Raw genomic sequence first — 20,832 nt, forward strand, 5'->3', positions numbered from 1 at the left:
ATAGATAGATAGATAGATAGATAGATAGATAGATAGATAGATAGATAGATAGATAGATAGATAGATAGATTTATGGAATGAGAGAGAGAGAGAGAGAGAGAGAGAGAGAGAGAGAGAGAGAGAACGTCGGATACAGAGCGAAAGAGATAGGTTGAGAGGAAGATATTTTTGGTAAAGAGAAAGATAGTGGGAGGGGGAAGAGAGAGAGAGAGAGAGAGAGAGAGAGAGAGAGAGAGAGAGAGAGAGAGAGAGAGAGAGAGAGAGAGAGAGAGAGAGAGAGAGATGTTCATTTTCATCGAATTAGGGTTTGGGGTGGGGGTGGTGGCTAAAACAATCCACAATGTTTGCGAACGATAAGCAAAAGGGGAGGAGAAATAAATAGCTGACAATTGACCACAAGGTGAGATGATAACTAATGACATGTCCTAAACAACTGGAAGTTCTAGCTCTAAGAAGAAGATTTAATTACAAGATTTCATGCAGATCATTGCAAAATAAGCCCCACCCCTCCTCCTCTAGCTGTCAACTGACTCAAAATGGAAACAAGGTAACAAATGATTTGACAAGTCTAATATTATTCAAATGCAATCTTATTGGTCAATATATTTCCAATTGATTGACTTTGACTTCTTATGAAACAAAGGTCTTTTCTATAACTATCCCTACCAATTCTTTGCTCCGCCTCCCCTCCTATCCTTTCTTTATAGGCTAGCACTATTCAGTATCTGATACTGAATAGTGGTTTTGCACTATTCAGTATCAGATACTGAATGGCGGTTTTGCACAATACAGTATCTGATACTGAATAGTGGTTTTGTACTATTCAGTATCTGACACTGAATAGTGGTTTTGCACTATAATACGGTGTTGTTGTTTTTTCCCGAAACCTGACAAAGTTATGGGAAGAGGTCAGCTGTGGGAGTGAATATGGGAAGTGTACATCAGTGGGGAGTGAACCTGGGACTGGGTTATGGCGGGTTTCGTAATAAAAAGCAATTACTTTTTCACGAAACCCGACGACACCTGGCAATATCCAAACAAAGTTATGGGAGGTAGGCAGCAGCGTGTGTGTGTGTGTGTGTGTGTGTAGGGGGGAGGGGGGAGGAGGAGGGGATGAACCTGAGATTCAGGGAAGTGTACACCAGTGGGGAGTGAACCTGGGACGCAGGGTTTTGTGAAAAAGCAATAACAAAATGGGGGGGGGGATTACTTTTACGAAACCCGACAATATGCGGCAAAGTTGTGGGACGTAGGCAAAGCGTGGGGAGTGAACCTGAGAGTCAGTTAAGTGTACACCAGAGGGGAGTGAACCTGAGACTATGGTTTTCGGCGGGCTTCAGCTAGTTTCATATAAAAGCAATTACTTTTTTACGAAACCCGACGAAACCTGGCAATATCCGAGAAAGTTATGGGTAGTAGGCAACAGTGGGGAATGACCTGAGATTCGGGGAAGTGTACACCAGTGGGGAGTGAACCTGAGACTGGGTTTCGGCGGGTTTTGAAAAAAAAAGCAATTACTTTTTGTTTACGAAATGCGCCAAATCCCAACAAAATCAGGCAAAGTTATGGAAAGTAGGCAAATAATGGGGAGTGAACTTGAGATTGAGGGAATTGTACACCAGTGGGGAGTGAACCTGAGACTATGGTTTTCGGCGGGTTTCAGCGAGTTTCACATAAAAGCAATTAGTTTTTTACGAAACCCGGCAATATCCGACAGTTATTGAAAGTAGGCAACAGTGGGCAGTGAACCTGAGATTCATGGAAGTGTACACCAGTGGGGAGTGAACCTGAGACACTGGTTTTCGGCGGATTTCAGCGAGTTTCACATAGAAGCAATTACTTTTTTACGAAACCCGACGAAAACCTGGCAATATCCAAGAAAGTTATGGATAGTAGGCAACAGAGCTGGGGAGTGAACCTGAGATTCGGGAAAGTGTACACTAGTGGGGAGTGAACCTGGGACTGGGTTTCGGCGGGTTTTGAAAAAAAAAAGCAATTACTTTTTGTTTACGAAATGCGCCAAATCCCAACAAAATGGGGCAAAGTTATGGAAAGTAGGCAAATAATGGGGAGTGAACCTGAGACTAAGGGAAGAGTACACCAGTGAGGAGTGAACCTGAGACTATGGTTTTCGGCGGGTTTCAGCGAGTTTCACATAATAGCAATTACTTTTTTACGAAACCCGGCAATATCCGACAAAGTTGTGGGAAGTAGGCAACAGTGGGGAGTGAACCTGAGATTCATGGAAGTGTACACCAATGGGGAGTGAACCTGAGACTCTGGTTTTCGGCGGATTTCAGCGAGTTTCACATAAAAGCAATTACTTTTTTACGAAACCCGACGAAACCTGGCAATATCCAACAAAGTTATTGAAGTAGGCAACAGTGGGGGGGGGGCGAAATGATTAAATCAACTCTTTTTGTACATCTTCTGGAAAATCAAAGCTTACTTTCACTTCAAAATATTTTTTAGAGCTAGACAAGTTGAAAAAGTATGAAATTTGAGAAAAGTTGCTGGATACCTTTCCCATACGTCTGACTATAACCATTAAAAATCACCCGATTTACTTCAAATACAGATTAAAATGCTATGTTAAGCAAATTCTTTAGGAAAATTCAAAAAATGCAAATCCAAAATTTTCACCCTTCGACTGCTTGTGCCATGCACTAACACATATTTTCCTTTACATAAGTTGTGTAAAACTGTCTGTGAATGACACAATACAAGTTATCTGAGATTTTGTAACTATAAACTAGTGTATGTACCATTTAAAGAAAAATTCTTAAATTCTGCGTTTAATAAGATAAGATAAGATAAGAAGGTGATCAACAACAAAAGACGTAGGCTATATCCTCTTTTTAAAAAGACACGAAAGATTTTATAAAGCACAATAGACATCAAATTATGTTGCTAAAATACGCCGACGAAGGGTTGGTACCCGAAACGTCCATGATTAAGACTCACAACGACGCCTTTCTATTTTCACCTGTCCATTAGCATTATTACAATCCCAGAGAGCTGGGTCAATATCAGTCTATAAGGCGGACCCTCCATAGACCACACCACACAAAATGTCGGTAATTAACATGCCAATGATTTTGAATGTCCCCCCCCCCCCCCCCCCCCCCCCATAGGACACACGACATCAACAGCAGTCATCTTGGTTATTTTTTTAGTCAGCCATTTTAATGAGTAGTTCTCACTAAATACTATCAAAGAGTGTGTAGGGTAACGTAGTTACCAAGAGCTCTCACTTCTCTCAACCGCAATGCTATTGTCGCGTGCCAGGCGAGACAGCGAGGTGGGTGTGCTCCGCGTGTATCAAGCGCGCTAGGCTTACGGATACAATGAAGAAAATACGAGTAGAAGACGGAAGATGCGTGGCTTCACCAAAAGCGGGAAGTGAGAGCTCTTGGTAACATAACAATCGTTACCTACACGCTCTTTGATACTATCAATCAGATCACAATCACAAACTTCAACACACAAAAAAACGTGCAAATGGAGACAGACTTTTGTGTCGTGTGGTCTATGGAGAGGGGTTTCTCTTATTTCTTGTTGTTGGGTTCGTTTGTTTCGTGTGTTGTGTGGTGTGTGGTCTATGGAGGGTCCGCCTTAGATCAGCCTTGAGGCGGACCTCCATAGACCACACCCCACAAAACGTCGGTAATTAACATGCCAAGGGCTTTGAATACTCCCCCCATAGGACACACGACATCAACAACAGTCATCTTTGTTATTGATTTTAGTCAGCCATTTTCATGAGTAGTTCTCACTAAATCCCTCCATAGGATACACAACAATGCACGGCATCTTTCTTATTGTTTTTAGCCAGCCAATTTTTATGAGTAGTTCTCACTAAATACACGGTATCGACGGTACGGTATCGATAGACGCACCACGAAGTAAACAACAAACTTTCGTCAGCATGTATTCCTCTGATGAAGAAACTCTGATTAATTTAATCACACTTAAGAATAGAAAAAGGAAGAGAAAAACGTATTATTAATATTATCATCATCATCGCCATCATCATCATCATCATCATCATCATCATCATCATCATCATCATCATCATCATCATCATCATCATCAAACAAGCATCCTATCCGAATGATAATAAGCAATTGCTATTTTCCCTCTCGGGTCGAACGCTCATTTGGTATAGCACTCGCATCACACGAAAAGGGTGCAGTCGCGAATTTTCTGGACCCCTTGTCCACCCAGCAGTGATTGGGTAGCTTTATCTGTTATATCTTGTAGAAAATGCTTTGCGATAGACTAGTGTCCTATCCACAGGATAGCAAGCAGTTGCTATTTTCCATTATATGCAAAGGAGACCGGGATAAATTCCGGCTCCATTGGCCTATGCCTTCTACAACAACATTAATTACTACTACTACTACTACTACTACTACTACTACTACTACTACTACTACTGCTGCTGCTGCTGCTGCTGCTGCTGCGACTACTACTACTACTATTACTACTACTACTACTACTACTACTACTACTACTACTACTACTACTATACTACTACTACTAAAACTACTACTACTACTACTACTACTACTACTACTACTACTACTACTACTACTACTACTACTACTACTACTACTACTACTGCTGCTGCTGCTGCTGCTGCTGCTGCTACTACTACTATCATCATCATCATCATCATCATCATCATCATCATCTTCATCATTACTGTTATTATTGTTATCGTATTACTATGTCTTATTATTATCATTATTATCATCATCATCGTTGTTATCACCATTGCCATTTTTATTATTATTAAAAATAAGCTCAGAGGCAGGTAAACATTTCATGTCGATATCTTCCCAGACTTGTTTTCGTTGATGGTTGATGTGATATTCTGAGTTCTTTGGGTCCCAAAGAAGGGGTCGATCTCTAACAAATTCAATAACTTTCTTTTTGTAGTCGTCCATCTTGACCACACGGGGCACAAAAAACGAGCAATGCTTCAAACGGCGACTTGCTTGTTTTTTGTTCCGGCTGTTTTGTGCAGACTATGGAGGGGCTTCTCTAATTTCTTGTTCGTTCGTTTGTCTCGTGTGTTGTTTAGTTTTGTGAACCATTGTTATGAGTAGTTCTCACTAAATACTATCAATCAGATCACAAAACTTCAACACACACAAAAAACGAGCAAATGGAGACAGACTAGTTTTGTGTCGTGTGGTCTTTGAGAGAGGTTTCTCTATTTTTTTGTTGTTAGGTTCGTTTGATTCGTTTGTTGTGTGGTGTGTGCTCGTCGTGTGTGGTCTATGGAGAGTCCAACTAAGCGTCTTGCAAGCACCGATTCTTTCATAGAGCTGTCTTCCGAGCAGCGAGCGGCTCCCTTTGGTTTGCTCAAGTTCGTTACCATGGCAAAACCGAGACCTCGAAGTCTTGTATTATGAGCTAATTGCTTCGTTTTACGACCTAGAATATATCCCGTTTTGTTTGCGGATGAGTGTACTGTACAGCACAGCGAACCGCTTGCCAATCACAAAAAAAAAAAAAAGAAAAACACCAAAGCCATGTTTGAAAAAGAAAATAAAGGAACTCCCATCCCCCCAACAACTGCGGCGTAGTTGCACACATGTGTTATGGCTTATGATCGTATAGTGATTTTTTTGATAGATGGTAATGTTATTCATTTGCATTGTGTTGTAGATGTTAATAATGACGAAAGTGTTCAAGGGCCAGTGATGATAATTGAATGCACAACATCAAGACATTCAAATAAAAGTCCAGATTCCAAGTTTCATTTCTTACTGCTGTATTTGTTGTCATAAATTCCAAATACAAATCAAATAGCATGGTCATAGTTCAATCAGTTTCATAAATTTCAAATCCGTAAAATCAATCCAAATGTAAAATCATTTTGCCTAAGTAACCATTTTCAATTTACGTGGAATATTTCAAAGTCCGTAAAATATAGATTTTTAATAGAATGTTAGAACTTTCAGCATAATGCAAAATGCAACTCAAAGTAAAGTAGAATGCAAAATAATATCAAAAGGTAGAATAGAATCCCGTTTTGATCAGAAACACTCCGTTTTATATCCTAATGTAACCCGTTCCCACAATTCCTTTAACCAAAGGTCAGTTTTTACGCCCAAATAATCAAAGGTCATACGCCCAAATAATCAGTACGCCCAAACAACAAATACGGTACGCCCAAATAATATCATATGCCCAAATAATACTGTACGCCTAAAGAATAAATGCCAACTATGATTTAAAGCTTTTATCCCCAAATACCAAGTAACGCCGATCAAAGAAAGTCATTTTCTAGTACTCAATAAAATGACCAGAAATACAAGCATCGTGAACTCATTAAACCCACTTGCTATAAGCTAACTCTCTTACACAACAACATAACCTTTCAAAGGCGAATTTTAATCTTACTTTGACCAAACAGATCTTACCGTTTTCATTTTTAAAAACTGCTCAGTTTGTGAGTGAATCGTGTCTCTCAAGTTCAATTCAAAACCAAGACACCGGGTTGTGGGTGTCTAATGGAAAGCGATACCAACATCGAACAGTCTTACATGGACAGAGTCAAAGGCGTCAACAGTCGTGACGTCACTTCCTCACAATGATGGAGTTCAATGGTAACCCAAAATAGTTTCGGGTCTTTCATTTTGGATGTCTCACTCGCATAATTTTATAATGCTTAGTAGATTTGTTTTCTTCTATTCTATACGGTTCATTTCGCAAATTGACTGTCAGTCACTACAGCTTCACTCACCGATTCTCACTTACAGTTAACAGAGTTGACGTTTCCTTCGCTCATGTCTGCTTCATGCTCATGCAGTGATTGATTCGACTACTTTTTGAGAGAACGCTTTTCATAATACATAGCTCATTATAGTGGGATATGACTTTTTAAAATTGTCAATTTATGGGTAATGTTTACAATCTAGAACATGTGTCAATCATAATTTAACCGAAAACAAAAACAAGACAAACACACACATACAAAAGCAGACCCCACTCCCAGTAGTTGGAATGTTAACAAAAGTAATAAAGAAATAAATCTCCATCTTTCTTGATGCGTACCTTTAAGCACTTTCAACGGGCAAAAGTCTAGCTTTGTTATATTTTTCACTCTCGCTCTTTCCTGATAACGGAGTTCGGAATAGTCATCGGTCTTTTCTGTCTGCTCACGAGTGGAAAAGGAACAGACAAATGGTCTCTGCCGCCGATTTTCAATATCTTCTGATTTTTGGGGGGATTTAAGGTGGTAGCCGTTTTTGCCACTTAAGACTTTTTGTTGCGGATGGGAGAAGAAACGGCAGAGAGGGAGGAAGGGAAGAAAGAACGAGACGGCAGGGGAGGGTGGTGGGGGGGGGAGGGAGATTTTTTTTTGTTTTAATAAAAGAAAATGCCCCACTCAACCCCTTATCGCATCTTTGGTATTTGACAGGTGTCAAACTCCATAAAGAACTGAACAAGTGTATATGAAAGGTGCCAGACAAAGCAAGAAAGGAAAATACAACACCCCAAAAAACCAGACGACCTCGACTGTGGATCGAACCTCAGACCTTCTGATTACCAGTCAGACGTGCTACCATTACACCACAGAGGCTCCCGATAGTTTGGACAATTTTAATATCTATATTCTTCGCACGAGTAGGCGTTTTTTCGCTGTGAATCCTCGCTTGCATCAAACAACACATTCGTTGAACACGAGAGGACGAGAACGAAGCCATTTGAGTTGCTCCATTATATGTTTTTAAACACGAGATTAAGACATTAAAATCATTAAAAATATCAGATTAAGAGATTAAGGTGTTATGTTGGCAGTAGAGGTGTGTGTGTGGGGGGGGGGGGGGCATTCTGCCGTAGCTCAAGAAAAATAAAAATTTAAAAAAATGTTTGTGTGTGTGTGTGTGTGTGTGTGTGATTGTGTGTGTGGCGGTATGGGGTTCGTGGGATTTTGTTAAAGTTTTTACACACCCCTATCAGTTCAATCAAATTATTTTGGGGGTAATGATAAAGAGGCTCCTGATCCTACTGCTCATTACAGATTTACATTAGGTTGAAATAAACTAAACCTCTATGATTACTTTAGATTACCTACTTTTGACTTATTTTAGCTCATTTCTATCATCACTGCCAGTAGTTTTTATATGAAGAAGAAGCTCCTAGGATTTTGTAATTCATATGAAAATATAATTGAGCTTTTATACAGCGCAATATCCACTAAACGTGCTCAAAGCGCTTTACAAGGGCCCCTGGCCAACAGCTACATTTAACATTTAATGACTGGACATGATGCCTATCAGGCGATATTACAATTTTTTCGGACAGAGACAAAGCTGTTGACGGCCAGGGGCTCATTTTACACCTGAGTACAGTGACAATGTGACTGCGGACTTGAAAATGAAAATGGACATCATGTCCTAATGGAATGTCCCAGGTACAACCAGTTGAGAAGGAACTTCTGGCCTGACCCAACCCCATACTCAAAGAAGCTGTACGGCAGTGAGGACGACCTCAGGACCACTGTGGGCTTCATTCACCAGACCGGACTGACCATGTGACGTGACGGGAACGAAGAAGAAGAAGAAGAAGTACAGTAAGATAATGTGGGTAAAGAGCCTTCTCCAAGGACGCATCTAGCCGCACAATTAATATGAAACACCATGATATGTGAAATGTCTTATCTTAATTTGGCTGAGGAATGATAAGCTAACAATTTTTAAAAGCTCTTTCTACTGATCGAATTATCAAAATTTTTATTTGTGATCAGATATTTTATTTGACTTTAAAGTGAAATATAGAGGCATTTTCAGTGTTTATCCGACTTTGCTATTGTGACCAGAAAGTTATTTACAGTAAAACTCGATCAAATGAGTTCACCAGACACATCAGATTCTATTAGGTAAATAAAAGCCTAGGATATTGGGGGGGGGGGGGGGGCTTATCAACATTGATAATGTAATCTTGCCTTCAATGAACCTCTTGCGTGTGTGTGTGTGTGTGTGTGTGTGTGTGTGTGTGTGTGTGTGTTTGTGTTACAGACAGGCAGTTGCCAGTGCGTATTGGTATGTGTATGGATCGGTTTATGTGTGAGAGAGAACAAAATTATTAGTGTTGAGGGATGTAGCTATTGAAGGAGGATAGTTGGATAAATCTAGAGAAAAGAGAAAAAAGGGAGGGGAGAGGGGATTGAGAAATCACTATACAACTCAAAATATACAAAAAAGTACTATTTTGTTTGATTCATCAAATTTTCACTTCTCTCTTCATTTTTTTTTGGGGGGGAGGAGGGGGGCACATGTGACATGATATCAGGAGAAACCGGCAGGAGGTTACTTTTTATTATTGTTTTTAATTGAGATGATTCTGCTCTCATTGATTGTGTTCTCTTTTCAATTTTTGAAATTGTTGAATGTAACAATTCACCTCATTGTTCTCCTAAAAGACATAAACCAAACTTATATTTCTTCATAAAAGGTATACAATGGGTTTCCAATATGTGGTGTTTTGGAAGTACATTTTGAGGAAAGTAATTGCGGAATATGGTCATATATTTCTCTATCAACATTTTCTATTACTGTACCTGTGACTGGTTTTGTGTGAGAAATTAGTGAATGGATTTCAGAATAAGCTCCATTTATTTCATCAAAACATTTTTTATAGTTTCAGCTTTGTCCCTGATTAATTTGTTTGTATACATGTAGGTCTTAGAAACAACATTTTCAGTGAGTTTTTTTGTAAACGTCTTGTGTGTAATATCTATGACAATGATTTCCTATGAAGCTACGACTATGATATACTTGAGGTGTGATTGTGTTTGTTTTTAATATATCATCAAGAGAACTGCAGACTAGCCCACATCGTTTCGACAGTTTCTCTTTATGAACAACTAAGGCTATTTTTTCTTCTGTGACTGGGATCTTAGTTTCCCATTCTTTTTTTCTCTTGAGGCACACCAGTGAGCAATTCACAGGTCTTGTAAGATTCTACAACTGCTAGTAGACTCTTATATGTTTTCATGTCTCTCATTTTCTTTTTACATTTACAGCATATAACTTCTGAATGTTTATTTTTAAGGTCCGTTCCAATATCAATGTCAAAGAACAGTTTGATTTCATTTTTGAAGTCTTTACAAAAAAAATGTTTTCCTGTTTTTAGCCTTTTCTTTAACAGTCAGTGCACCTTTAGCACATAAACGACATAGTGAATTGAAATTTTTAAGTGCATCTCAAGTGTATGTTCCCTTTTTACCTGATAGGTGAAAAAAATCATATAAAATAAACTACGTTTCGCGCACTAACCAAACTTTCACACCAAAAGACAATGAAATTTGAAAACTTATAGATTATCAACGACGGAAATCTATCGTTTGGTTAGTTAATGAGATATCACTAATTATATTTGAGAAATCACTTTTCAATATTCTATTATATACATACTTTTATAACCCATGTTACAACATAACCAATAAACTTATTTTGATGAAAATTTCCCAATGATGTGTAGCAAAGAAGGTTAAATGATATTCAACAAAAAATATAATGTTATATTCAATTATCGGGGTGAAAAAATGTTTAAATTTACACCCAAAAAAACGGAAGAAAGGGATCAGTAAGGAATGCACCCAGGATAAAGAACACCTGCCGTGAAATCAATGGCTTCACGGTTCAGTGACTCAGACTTAAAGATCACTGAGAAACAATTTGGAACACTGTGGGTTATGGAGCTGCTCCTTTTTTATATACGTCTGTACAAAACATTTCCTTTTTGGGATGCAATAAAGTATTATTATTATTATTATTATTATTACTATTATTATTATTATTATTATTATTATTATTATTATTATTATTATTATTATTATTATTATTATTATATTCTGGCAATTGGATTCAATAGTCTGATGTCACGTCGCCCAGCAACGGTGAGCAGCGTGGTACTAAACAAAGAAAATTGGTACTTTTTATTCTTCATGCTGGCTAGAACTTTTCATATGTTATGTGATCAGAATGTATAAAAGTCAAGACATGATCATATTTATAATGTTTTTCTCCTCTGTATACACTTTTATGTTCGTCGGAGAAATATTTCATATGGGCGTCCGCCATTGTTCCGATAGTTTAGAGCCAGTTACTAAGTTACTCTGCGTCATTACGAGGGAAGTGACGTCATGACTGTTGAAGCCAATTAAACAATTTATATTCAGGAAAATGTATCATCATCATCATCATCATCATCAGCAGCAGCAGCAGCAGCAGCAACACCAGCAACATCATCATCATCATCATCATCATCATCATCATCATCATCATCATCATCATCGTTATTATTATTATTATTATTATTATTATTATTATTATTATTATTATTATTATTATTATTATTATTATTATTATTATTGTCGTTGTTGTTATTATTATAATTATTATCATCATCATCATCATCATTGAGTATCATCCTTCAAGATTATCAAAATACCTTTCAACTTTACCGTATCTTATAGAATTCCTCGTTATTCTCTTTTCTTCTTTATCTTATATTCTTTATAAAATCTCTCATCTGTATTGACCTAGATATAGAAGAGAGGGGGAGAGATGGGGAGGGAGAGAGGAAGAGAGATATAGAAGAGAGGGGATAGAGAGTGGGAGAGAGAGGAAGGGAGAGAGAGGGGGTAGAGTGAGAAAGAGGGAGGGAGAGATAGAGAGAGAATGAGAGAGAGAGAGAGTGAAAGAGAGAGAGAGTGAGATAGAGGGGGGAGAGAGTGAGAGATAGAGAGAATGTGTATGAGAGAGAGAGAGAGAGAGAGAGAGAGAGAGAGAGAGAGAGAGACTTACTATATTATTTCCTGCCTATGAATCGTACAATCGGGAGAACTTCCCCAAATTTCGTCCGTTTGCTTCAATGTAGGACAGGTTTCCATTTGGGGCATCTGGGGATGAACATTAGGGTCTAAAAGTCATGACATCAAACCCTCCACTCATTTGGTTCCTAAATCCTTGGAAGTGTGTATGTAACCAGTCCTTCAGAGTAGTAATGGTGAATAGTGTAAGAGAGTAAGCTTATGCAAGAAATTTACGCTGGAGTTTTGATAAAAACATGATCATAAAACACGGTAAATATTAGAAAGAACCATGGGGGTAGCTGCAAGAGATTGCATTTATGCTTGGTTGTGTCCACAAAACACGGTCGTCGCAACTCAGGGGATACGTATAAAACTTAGGGGATACCACAAAGTAATATTACTTTGTGGGGATACGTAAAAAAAACTCAGCGGATATCAGTAACAGATTGATGCTATTTTTGGTTGTTATACATAAAATGCGTCATTTATCAAAGTACTTTTATGTCATAAGAGGCAGGGTTTGATAGTAATGTTCGAAAAAATTCTTGTTATTTTTTTCATACAAGTTGAGCATGATTCGTTATTACTTGAAAGAGGCAGATTTTGAATATTAATTTGGGATGTCAAAAATCAGTAGGAGTGGCCAAAAAGAATTGTGGGATAGTTTACGATAGGGTTCAAAACAGAGTGTTTCTATAGATAGTATGCGCTTGGCTTAGAAGCTCATAACATTGCTATCCGGAAGTATAACGGACCAACACACACAACTGTGTGTATCCATGAACGTTTATAGTCAGGTTAATACAGTTCAGTGAGCATTACTCATAAACGCGGATGGCAAAAAACAATAACAAAGACCTGAGTGACTTCATCTTCGAACTATCTATTCTATATGTCATTCTTTTATTCTGCATTTGACTTCTTCGATTCTTTTATTCTGTATTCGACTCGACTATGAGCTGCACATGTTAACCTTTGTGCTCACCATCATTGATTGAATTTTACGGACTTAGAAAATATTCAACGCATATTGAAAATGGTTACATAGACAAAATGAATTTACATTTGGATTGATTTTACGGATTTGGAATTTATGAAACTGATTGAACTATGACCATGCTATTTGATTTGGATTTGGAATTTATCATAACAAATAAAGCAGCAAGAAATGAAAATTGGGATCTGGACTTTTATTTGAATGTCTTGATGTTGTACATTCAATTATCATCATCGGCTCTTGAACTCTTTGGTCATTATTAACATCTACAACACAACGCAAAGAAATATCATTACCATCTAGATCTATCATAAAAACACTATACGATCACAATTCATTACATATGTGTGCAACTACGCCCACAATAGGTCACATAACTATTTCAGTCGCAGGATGTATTGGCAGAATTTTAGGATTACGGGACGTAAAAGAACGAGGACGGATGATATTTATTGTCGACCAGCATAATATAGATAGTACGAAGTAGACGTCACTCAGGTCTTTGTTTTTTTGTTTGTTTTGTTTTTGTTTTTTTGGGGGGGTTTTTGTGGGGTTTTTTTTGTTGTTTTTTTTTTTTGGGGGGGGGGGGGTTACCATCCATGTTTATGATTAATTCTCACTAAAGCGCATACTAGCAATATTTATATTAGGAAATAAGATACCATCACTCTGACCCCAGTAGATGAATTAATCAAGTTATGTATCCCGTCCTCCGGAAGACATGTTTTACACTTCCTGTACAATAGGAACCAAATTTTTGACGTCACACTATTCCTCCCCATTAAAATAATTCTAAATAAATGAATAACACTGTTTTTACGTGTACCTCCAGAGTCCCAGGTTTGAGATATTTTACCAAGATGAGGATCATTTAAATCGATAGATATCATGGGGCAGCCTGGTTCGGCGTAAGGTCTTTGCTTTGTATCCGAAAGGTACCAAAGTCGACTACCCGCCGTTGTGCTGTGGTGTCTTGAGCAAGTCACCTCTTCTCCCTAGCTCACTTTGTAGCACTGCACTGCGGCTGACTGCTGGGTTATTCCAGTCTTCCCTTGAAATAGATGATAAATTTCCCCTTGGGAATGAAGAAAGGGAATTTTATTTTATTTATTTATTTTATTTGAACGACAAGTTTTCCGGACAAAATTTTTAATATGAGTTTTTCCACAATGTTATATATATATCTGAAAAAAGATATATAAATATATATATATATATAAAAAAGATCTGAAAACAAAACAAAAAGAGATAAAGAGGGTAATATCTAGTTGTAGAGACAAGTACAAAAATAAAATTGAAAAATGCTTTTCTTCTGGGGATATACGGGACACGTGGCGGGGGCTTAAAACTGCTGTGAACTATAATCCAAAGCCCACGATTATATCAGAAGATATCGAAATTGAAACTTTAAATAAATTTTATTCACGTTTCGACACAGCAAACAAATTTGATATTGAAAATGAAAAACATAAATTAGACAGGGCTTTGGAAGATGAAATGGCTGTTGAGGTCAGTGAATAGGAAACGAGATTCGTATTTTCGAAACTAAACGAGAGGAAGGCTGCTGGGCCGGATGGATTGAAAGGAAAACTATTAAAAGAATGTGCCCACCAGCTTTCCCCCATTTATACACATATTTTTAACTGGTCCCTCCAATGCGTTTCAATCCCTGAAATTTGGAAAACTTCGAAAATTATTCCTGTTCCAAAAAAAGAAAAACTTGAAACTATGAACGATCTCAGACCTGTTGCACTGACTTCAATAGTCATGAAATCTTTAGAAAAACTTGTTCTTGTTAAAATTAGGAATCAGTTTATGCCATTGAGTGATAGTCATCAATTTGCTTACAAACCAGGACGTGGCGTAGAGGATGCCATTTTGCTGTTTACAAACAACATCTACAGGCATCTAGATCACGCTAGGAGCTATTGCAGATTGCTTTTTGCAGATTTTTCTTCACCGTTCAATACAATGCAACCTCAGTTGGTTGTTCAAAAATTGACTAGTCTGAATTTAAACAAGTATATAATTGCTTGGGTGCTCGAATTTCTTACGGAGAGAGCACAATATGTTCAATTAGGGCAAAACAAATCTTCCTGTATAACTACAAATACTGGCGCTCCTCAAGGTTGTGTATTGTCTCCTGTATTATTCACAATATACACGAATGACTGTAGAAGTCAAAACCTGAGTGTACCTTTAATAAAGTTTGCAGATGACACCGCTCTTCAAGGCCTCATAACAAATGGCAACGAAGTGGCTTATAGGCAAGAAATTGATAGATTTGTGTCTTGGTGTGATGCCCACCACCTAGAGCTTAACATAAGCAAGACAAAGGAGCTAGTGATTGACTTTAGGAGAGTGAAGGAACCGATAGAACCGTTAAAATTAAAGGACCAATTCGTCCAGAGAGTTCCTCACTACAATACCTTGGTGTAACGATTGATGACAGGCTCAAGTGGGATGAACACTTGAAAATAATTAGGCATAAGATGTGCAGACGTACATATTTTTTATCGAAACTCTCTCAGTTTAGAATAGATAAAACCCTCTGCACATTATTTTATAGAGCAGTAATCGAAAGTGTTTTGTCATTTTGTATAACAGCTTGGGGAGGCAATTGCTTAGCAGTGGAAAGGAACAAAATAAATTCAAATATTAAAAAATCCATTAAACGCTATATAAATGATGTTGACGATGTAGATCTTTTATACGAGAAATTTTGTATAAATAAAATAACTAAAATATTAAATGACCAGTATCATCCACTAAGACCATCAATTATTATGTCAGAAAGAAGTGGTCGCCCTTTCTCTATTTCAACGAAAACAGAGAGACACCGAAAATCTTTTCTGCCGTCCAGTATTAGGCTTTATAACAACAAGCAATAATCATTTTGTATAATTATTTCTCATTTTTGCTTTTTAAAAATGTGGATGTTAATTTATTGATTTGTTTGTTTTGCGGTCTTTTCGGTTTTCAATTTGTGGTGACGGTTTTGGCTATTTTACAGTGTTGAAATTGTTCATATTATAAGGCGCAGCTCTGGTTATAGAGCTGCTCCTTTTTTATATATATACATCCTATTTCCATTGTATTTTTATCTTATGTGTAAATTATAACACGTCTGTACAAAAAAATTCCTTTTTGGGATGCAATAAAGTATTATTATATTATTATATTATATATTATTATATTATATCAGTGGGAAATAAACCTTGGACTAAAGGGACATGGATACCATTGAAAGTTGAAACCGGATATGAAAGTTTGGTACCAGAGGAGAATGAACCTGACATTATAGGGGGTCGGCGCCAGTGGGGAGTGAACCTGGGACTCAGGGAATTGCACACCAGTGGGGAGTTAACCTGGGAATATGTATAAAGGATATCAGTAGGAAATATATCTGGGACTAAAGGGAGATGGATACCATTGGGAGTTGAAGCCGGATTTATTTCCCACTGATATTCTTTTTTAGATATTCACAGGTTAACTCCCCACTGGTGTGCAATTCCCTGACTCCCAGGTTCACTCCCCACTGGCGCCCACCTTTTATAGTGTCAGGTTCATTCTCCTCTGGTACCCAACTCCTATAGTTCGGCTCGGATACCCACAGTTATCCATCTCCCACAGTCCCAGGTTAACTCCAAATTGGTGTGCACTTCCCTGAGTCCCCGGTTCACTCCACACTGGCGCCCATCTCCTATAGTGTCAGGTTCATTCTCCTCTGGTACTCAACTCCCATATCCGGCTTCAACTTTCAATGGTATCCTTCTCCCTTTAGTCCCAGGTTTATTTCCCACTGATATCCTTTTTACACAGTCCCAGGTTAACTCCCCACTGGTGAGCAATTCCCTGAGTCCCAGGTTCACTCCCCACTGGCGCCCACCTTCTATAGTGTCAGGTTCATTCTCCTCTGGTACTCAACTCCCATATCTGGCTTCAACTTTCAATGGTATCCATCTCCCTTTAGTCCCAGGTTTATTTCCCACTGATATCCTTTTTACACAGTCCCAGGTTAACTCCCCACTGGTGTGCAATTCCCTGACTCCCAGGATCACCCCCCACTGTTGCCAGACTCCCATAACTTTGCCGGATATTGTCGGGTTTCGGCGGGTTTCGGCGGGTTTCGGCGGGTTTCGTAATAAAGCACTAATTCTTTTTTACGAAAACCGCCGAAACCGGCCGATAACCTTAGTCTCAGGTTCACTCCCGACTGGTGTACACTTCCCTGAGTCTCGGGTTCACTCCCCACAGTTGTCTACTTCCCATAACTTTGCTGGATATTGTCGGGTTTTGCCGGGTTTCGGCGGGTTTCGGCGGGTTTCGTAAAAAAGCACTGGTTCTTTTTTACGAAACCCGCCGAAACCCAGTCCCAGGTTCACTCCCCAATGGTGTACACTTCCCTGAGTTCTAGGTTCACTCCCCACTGCCACCTACTTCCCATAACTTTGTCGGGATTCGTCGGGTTCCGTCGGGTTTCGGCGGGTTTCGGCGGGTTTCGCAGGGTTTCGGCGGGTTTCGGCGGGTTTCGTAAAAAAGACACACCGGATTTAGTACGGTTTTCGGACCCAAATACGTGGATACGATTCCAAAGGATTTAGTACGATTTTTGGACCCAACTACGTGGATACGATTCCATTGATAATGATCTGATGCAACGATACATACATACATATTACACATCATCATTTTGTAAATGTGTACTATAATTATAATTTCAGTTAGTTATATAATTTTGGTTTTCACTAATATTTTGTTCATAGCTTCATGAGGATTTGATTACTGTACAATCTAAATAGTCTCAGGCCACATTAAGCCTAAATAGTAGGATTTGATGTATGTAAAATGTAATAGTCGTAGAATATAGTAAGTAGTAGTAGTAGTAGTAGTAGTAGTATAGAGTAGTAGTAGTAGTAGTAGTAGTAGTAGTAGTAGTAGTAGTAGTAGTAGTAGTAGTAGTAGTAGTATAGTAGTAGTAGTATAGTAGTAGTAGTATAGTAGTAGTAGTAGTAGTAGTAGTAGTAGTAGTAGTAGTAGTAGTAGTAGTAGTAGTAGTAGTAGTAGTAGTGGTAGTAGTAGTAGTAGTAGTAGTAGTAGTAAGGTCTGGGCCGGACGTCCCGCTTGCTGAAAGGAAATTGATGTGCATTTCGAACCCAACACCTCTCATTTCCAGGTGCATTGATCGCCGCGTAATCCTGTGTGACAGAGATTATTGCATATGGCCTCTCATGCATTATTGTGTCCATAACAGCACCTTCCCGTGGTGTTCCCTGTTTCTACTGAGTTTGTTCTGGGCGCGACCGAGTCCCCGGCGGTATAACCGGGTTAGGGAGTAGGTGGGACCCCTTCCTCTTAAGGTGCAGGAGTCAGAACCCACCGGTGAGTGGTACACGCTCTGCTCCTCACCCACCCACCTCACACTCATTCTGTAGTGTGGTGTCTTCTGTATGTCCTTACTTTTCTTAATCTACCCCTATAACTCATACTCTCCCTAGCCATCGATGTATGGCTCCACTGCCTTGTGGATACCTTCGGGAGGAGGAAAGGCTAAGGAATAAACCTAACAGAAATCTGCATCCAAACTGATGCCAAACGTAACGCTGTGCGATCCTTTGGACCACACCAGGGAGGAAGAGAGGGAGGTTCTGGTTACTGGGCAGCCCAGGATCTCCACATACTTTGCCCAGGCCGCGCCCTGGAGAGGATACTCCAGTCTCAACTTCACCGGTGAAGAGTAACAACACGGAAGACAGCAGTCTACGAGTGATAAGTCCTTGCTCGATTGGCGTAGAGTTGGACGCTACGGGTTGTCTTCGACGGTGGGAGGGATCATCGTAATCCTACTGGTCAGCTACCACCCGCCCCAAGCTGGGCAGCCCCCAGCCAGAAAGGTGTTGACCCGCCACGATCTGCCTGCTTCAGAGGGTGCCTGGAGCTTAGAGCTTGCAAGCTTGACAAGTGGATCGTTAAACTGTGTACCAGGCAAGCAAATGAAAAAGAAAACGAAGTCCCCAGCTCTTCGATTAGCAAGCTGGAATGAAGGAACTATGCGCTCAGGACTGACAGATGACCTTCAGGCTATGGACGATGCTCGAAAAACAGCAGTAATTTGATCGTGAACTTAACAGACTGACCATCGACATACCAGCCTTGCAGGAAACGCGACTCCCAGAGAGGGGATCCCTGAAGGAGAAACACTTTACATTCTTCTGGCAAGGAAAAGGCACAGAAGACGTGAGGGAGCACGGTGTTGGATTTGCAGTACGCCATACATTGCTTCCTATGATCGAACCGCCAACAGACGGCACAGAGAGAATTTTAAAGCTGCGCCTGTCATCCATGCAGGGCTCGGTGAACCTTGTTTGCGTCTACGCCCCAACACTGCAAGCTTTGGTTGAAGTAAAGGACCAATTCTATGAGTCATTAGACGCCATTGTCAACAATATCCCATAGGTGGAGCACATCTACCTTCTTGGCGACTTCAACGCGCGAGTTGGTGCCGACAAAGAATCATGGCCAACCGTTTTGGGGCACCACGGCATAGGAAAGATGAATGAGAATGGTCAGAGGCTTCTTGAACTCTGCTGCTATCGCAAACTATGCGTGACGAACACCTACTTTCAGAACAAGGTATGTCAAAAGGTGTCATGGAGACATCCAAGGTCAAAACACTGGCATCAGCTGGACATGATCATCACTAAGCGCGATTCTCTTAACAATGTTTGCAACACCAGGTCCTATCAAAGTGCTGATTGCGACACCGACCACTCTTTGGTTGCCACAAGGGTGAAACTGACACCAAAGAAACTTCATCACTCAAAGAGAAAGGGCCAGCCCAGGATCAACATCAGCAAGACAGCTTACCGGGGAAAGAATATAGAGTTCAACGAGCAACTTGAGAAGATTCTCAACACAGCTCATAGAAAAGCAGAACAAAACGCACAGGACAGCTGGAACTCTCTTAGAAACGCCATTTACAGCACTGCAGTTCTGACATACGGCAAAAAGGAGCGCAAAAACAATGATTGGTTTGAAGCCAGTATTACTGACATGGAGCCAGTCATTGATGCCAATCGCAGCACACTTGTCAGCTATAAACATAAACCAAGTCAGAGGAACCTGCAGGCGTTGCGAGCTGCACGCAGCAAAGCACAGCAAACAGCACGACGTTGCGCCAACGACTACTGGCTTCAGTTGTCGGACAACATCCAGCAAGCGTCTGACAGTGGCAACATAAGGGCCATGTATGAGGGCATCAAACAGGCGACAGGCAAATCTACAAAGAAAACTGCGCCTATTAAATCCAAGACAGGGGAAGCCATCACAGACAACGACAAGCAGATGGGAAGATGGGTAGAGCACTACTTGGAACTCTACGCCAGAGAAAACTCAAGCGTTAGACGCAATTGAAGAACTGCCAGTACTGGAAGAACTAGACGCAGAACCAATTATGGAGGAGCTCAGCAAAGCTATCGATGCTCTGGCCTGTGGCAGAGCACCCGGTGACGACAGCATTCCACCCGAAACCATCACACGTGGAAAACCAGCCCTCTTGGAACCACTACATAAACTCCTGTGTCTTTGCTGGAGAGAAGGCAAGGTACCCCAGGATATGCGCGATGCCAAGATTATCACCCTCTACAAAAACAAGGGAAACCGTAGTGACTGTAATAACTATAGGGGAATCTCTCTACTGAGCATTGTGGGTAAAGTCTTTGCGCGCGTTGTCCTCGCTCGACTGCAAGTCCTCGCCGAACGTATCTACCCAGAGTCGCAGTGTGGCTTCAGATACAAGAGGTCGACAGTGGACATGATCTTCTCAGTACGTCAACTTCAGGAGAAATGCAGAGAACAGCAGATGCCCCTCTACATTGCATTTATTGACCTGACAAAGGCATTTGACCTTGTTAGCAGGAAGGGCCTTTTCCAGCTGCTAAAGAAGATTGGCTGTCCTCCTCAGCAGCTTAGCATCATTGCCTCCTTCCACGACGAC

General features: G+C 39.9%; 2 protein-coding genes across 2 annotated transcripts in view; both read left to right on the forward strand.

Annotated features, from left to right (window-relative positions):
- Positions 1–18,424: 18,424 nt before the first annotated feature.
- On the forward strand, positions 18,425–19,292 carry LOC144975809 (uncharacterized). The gene is made up of 2 exons (XM_078919997.1): positions 18,425–18,573; positions 18,968–19,292. Exons 1-2 carry the CDS (start codon positions 18,425–18,427, stop codon positions 19,290–19,292), a joined length of 474 nt encoding a protein of 157 aa, XP_078776123.1.
- Positions 19,293–19,388: 96 nt separating this feature from the next.
- LOC144975810 (uncharacterized) overlaps positions 19,389–20,832 on the forward strand; it is a 15,428-nt gene continuing 13,984 nt past the window's right edge. The window contains exons 1-2 of the mRNA XM_078919998.1: positions 19,389–19,947; positions 20,222–20,661. Coding sequence (XP_078776124.1) covers positions 19,389–19,947; positions 20,222–20,661 — 999 coding nt within the window. The remainder of the gene's footprint in view (positions 19,948–20,221; positions 20,662–20,832) is intronic.

Source organism: Berghia stephanieae, chromosome 6 (assembly GCF_034508935.2).
Source record: "Berghia stephanieae isolate SIO BIC M18660-M18661 chromosome 6, UCSD_Bste_1.3, whole genome shotgun sequence".
Classification (NCBI taxonomy): domain Eukaryota; kingdom Metazoa; phylum Mollusca; class Gastropoda; order Nudibranchia; family Aeolidiidae; genus Berghia; species Berghia stephanieae.

What these genes read in the sequence shown, in the direction of transcription:
- LOC144975809 (XM_078919997.1), top strand. Translation starts at nt 18,425, where the DNA reads ATGCCAAACGTAACGCTGTGCGATCCTTTGGACCACACCAGGGAGGAA. An exon ending in CTCAACTTCACCGGTGAAGA is followed by an intron (nt 18,574 to 18,967) that starts GTAACAACACGG and finishes TGAACTTAACAG; the next exon opens with ACTGACCATCGACATACCAG.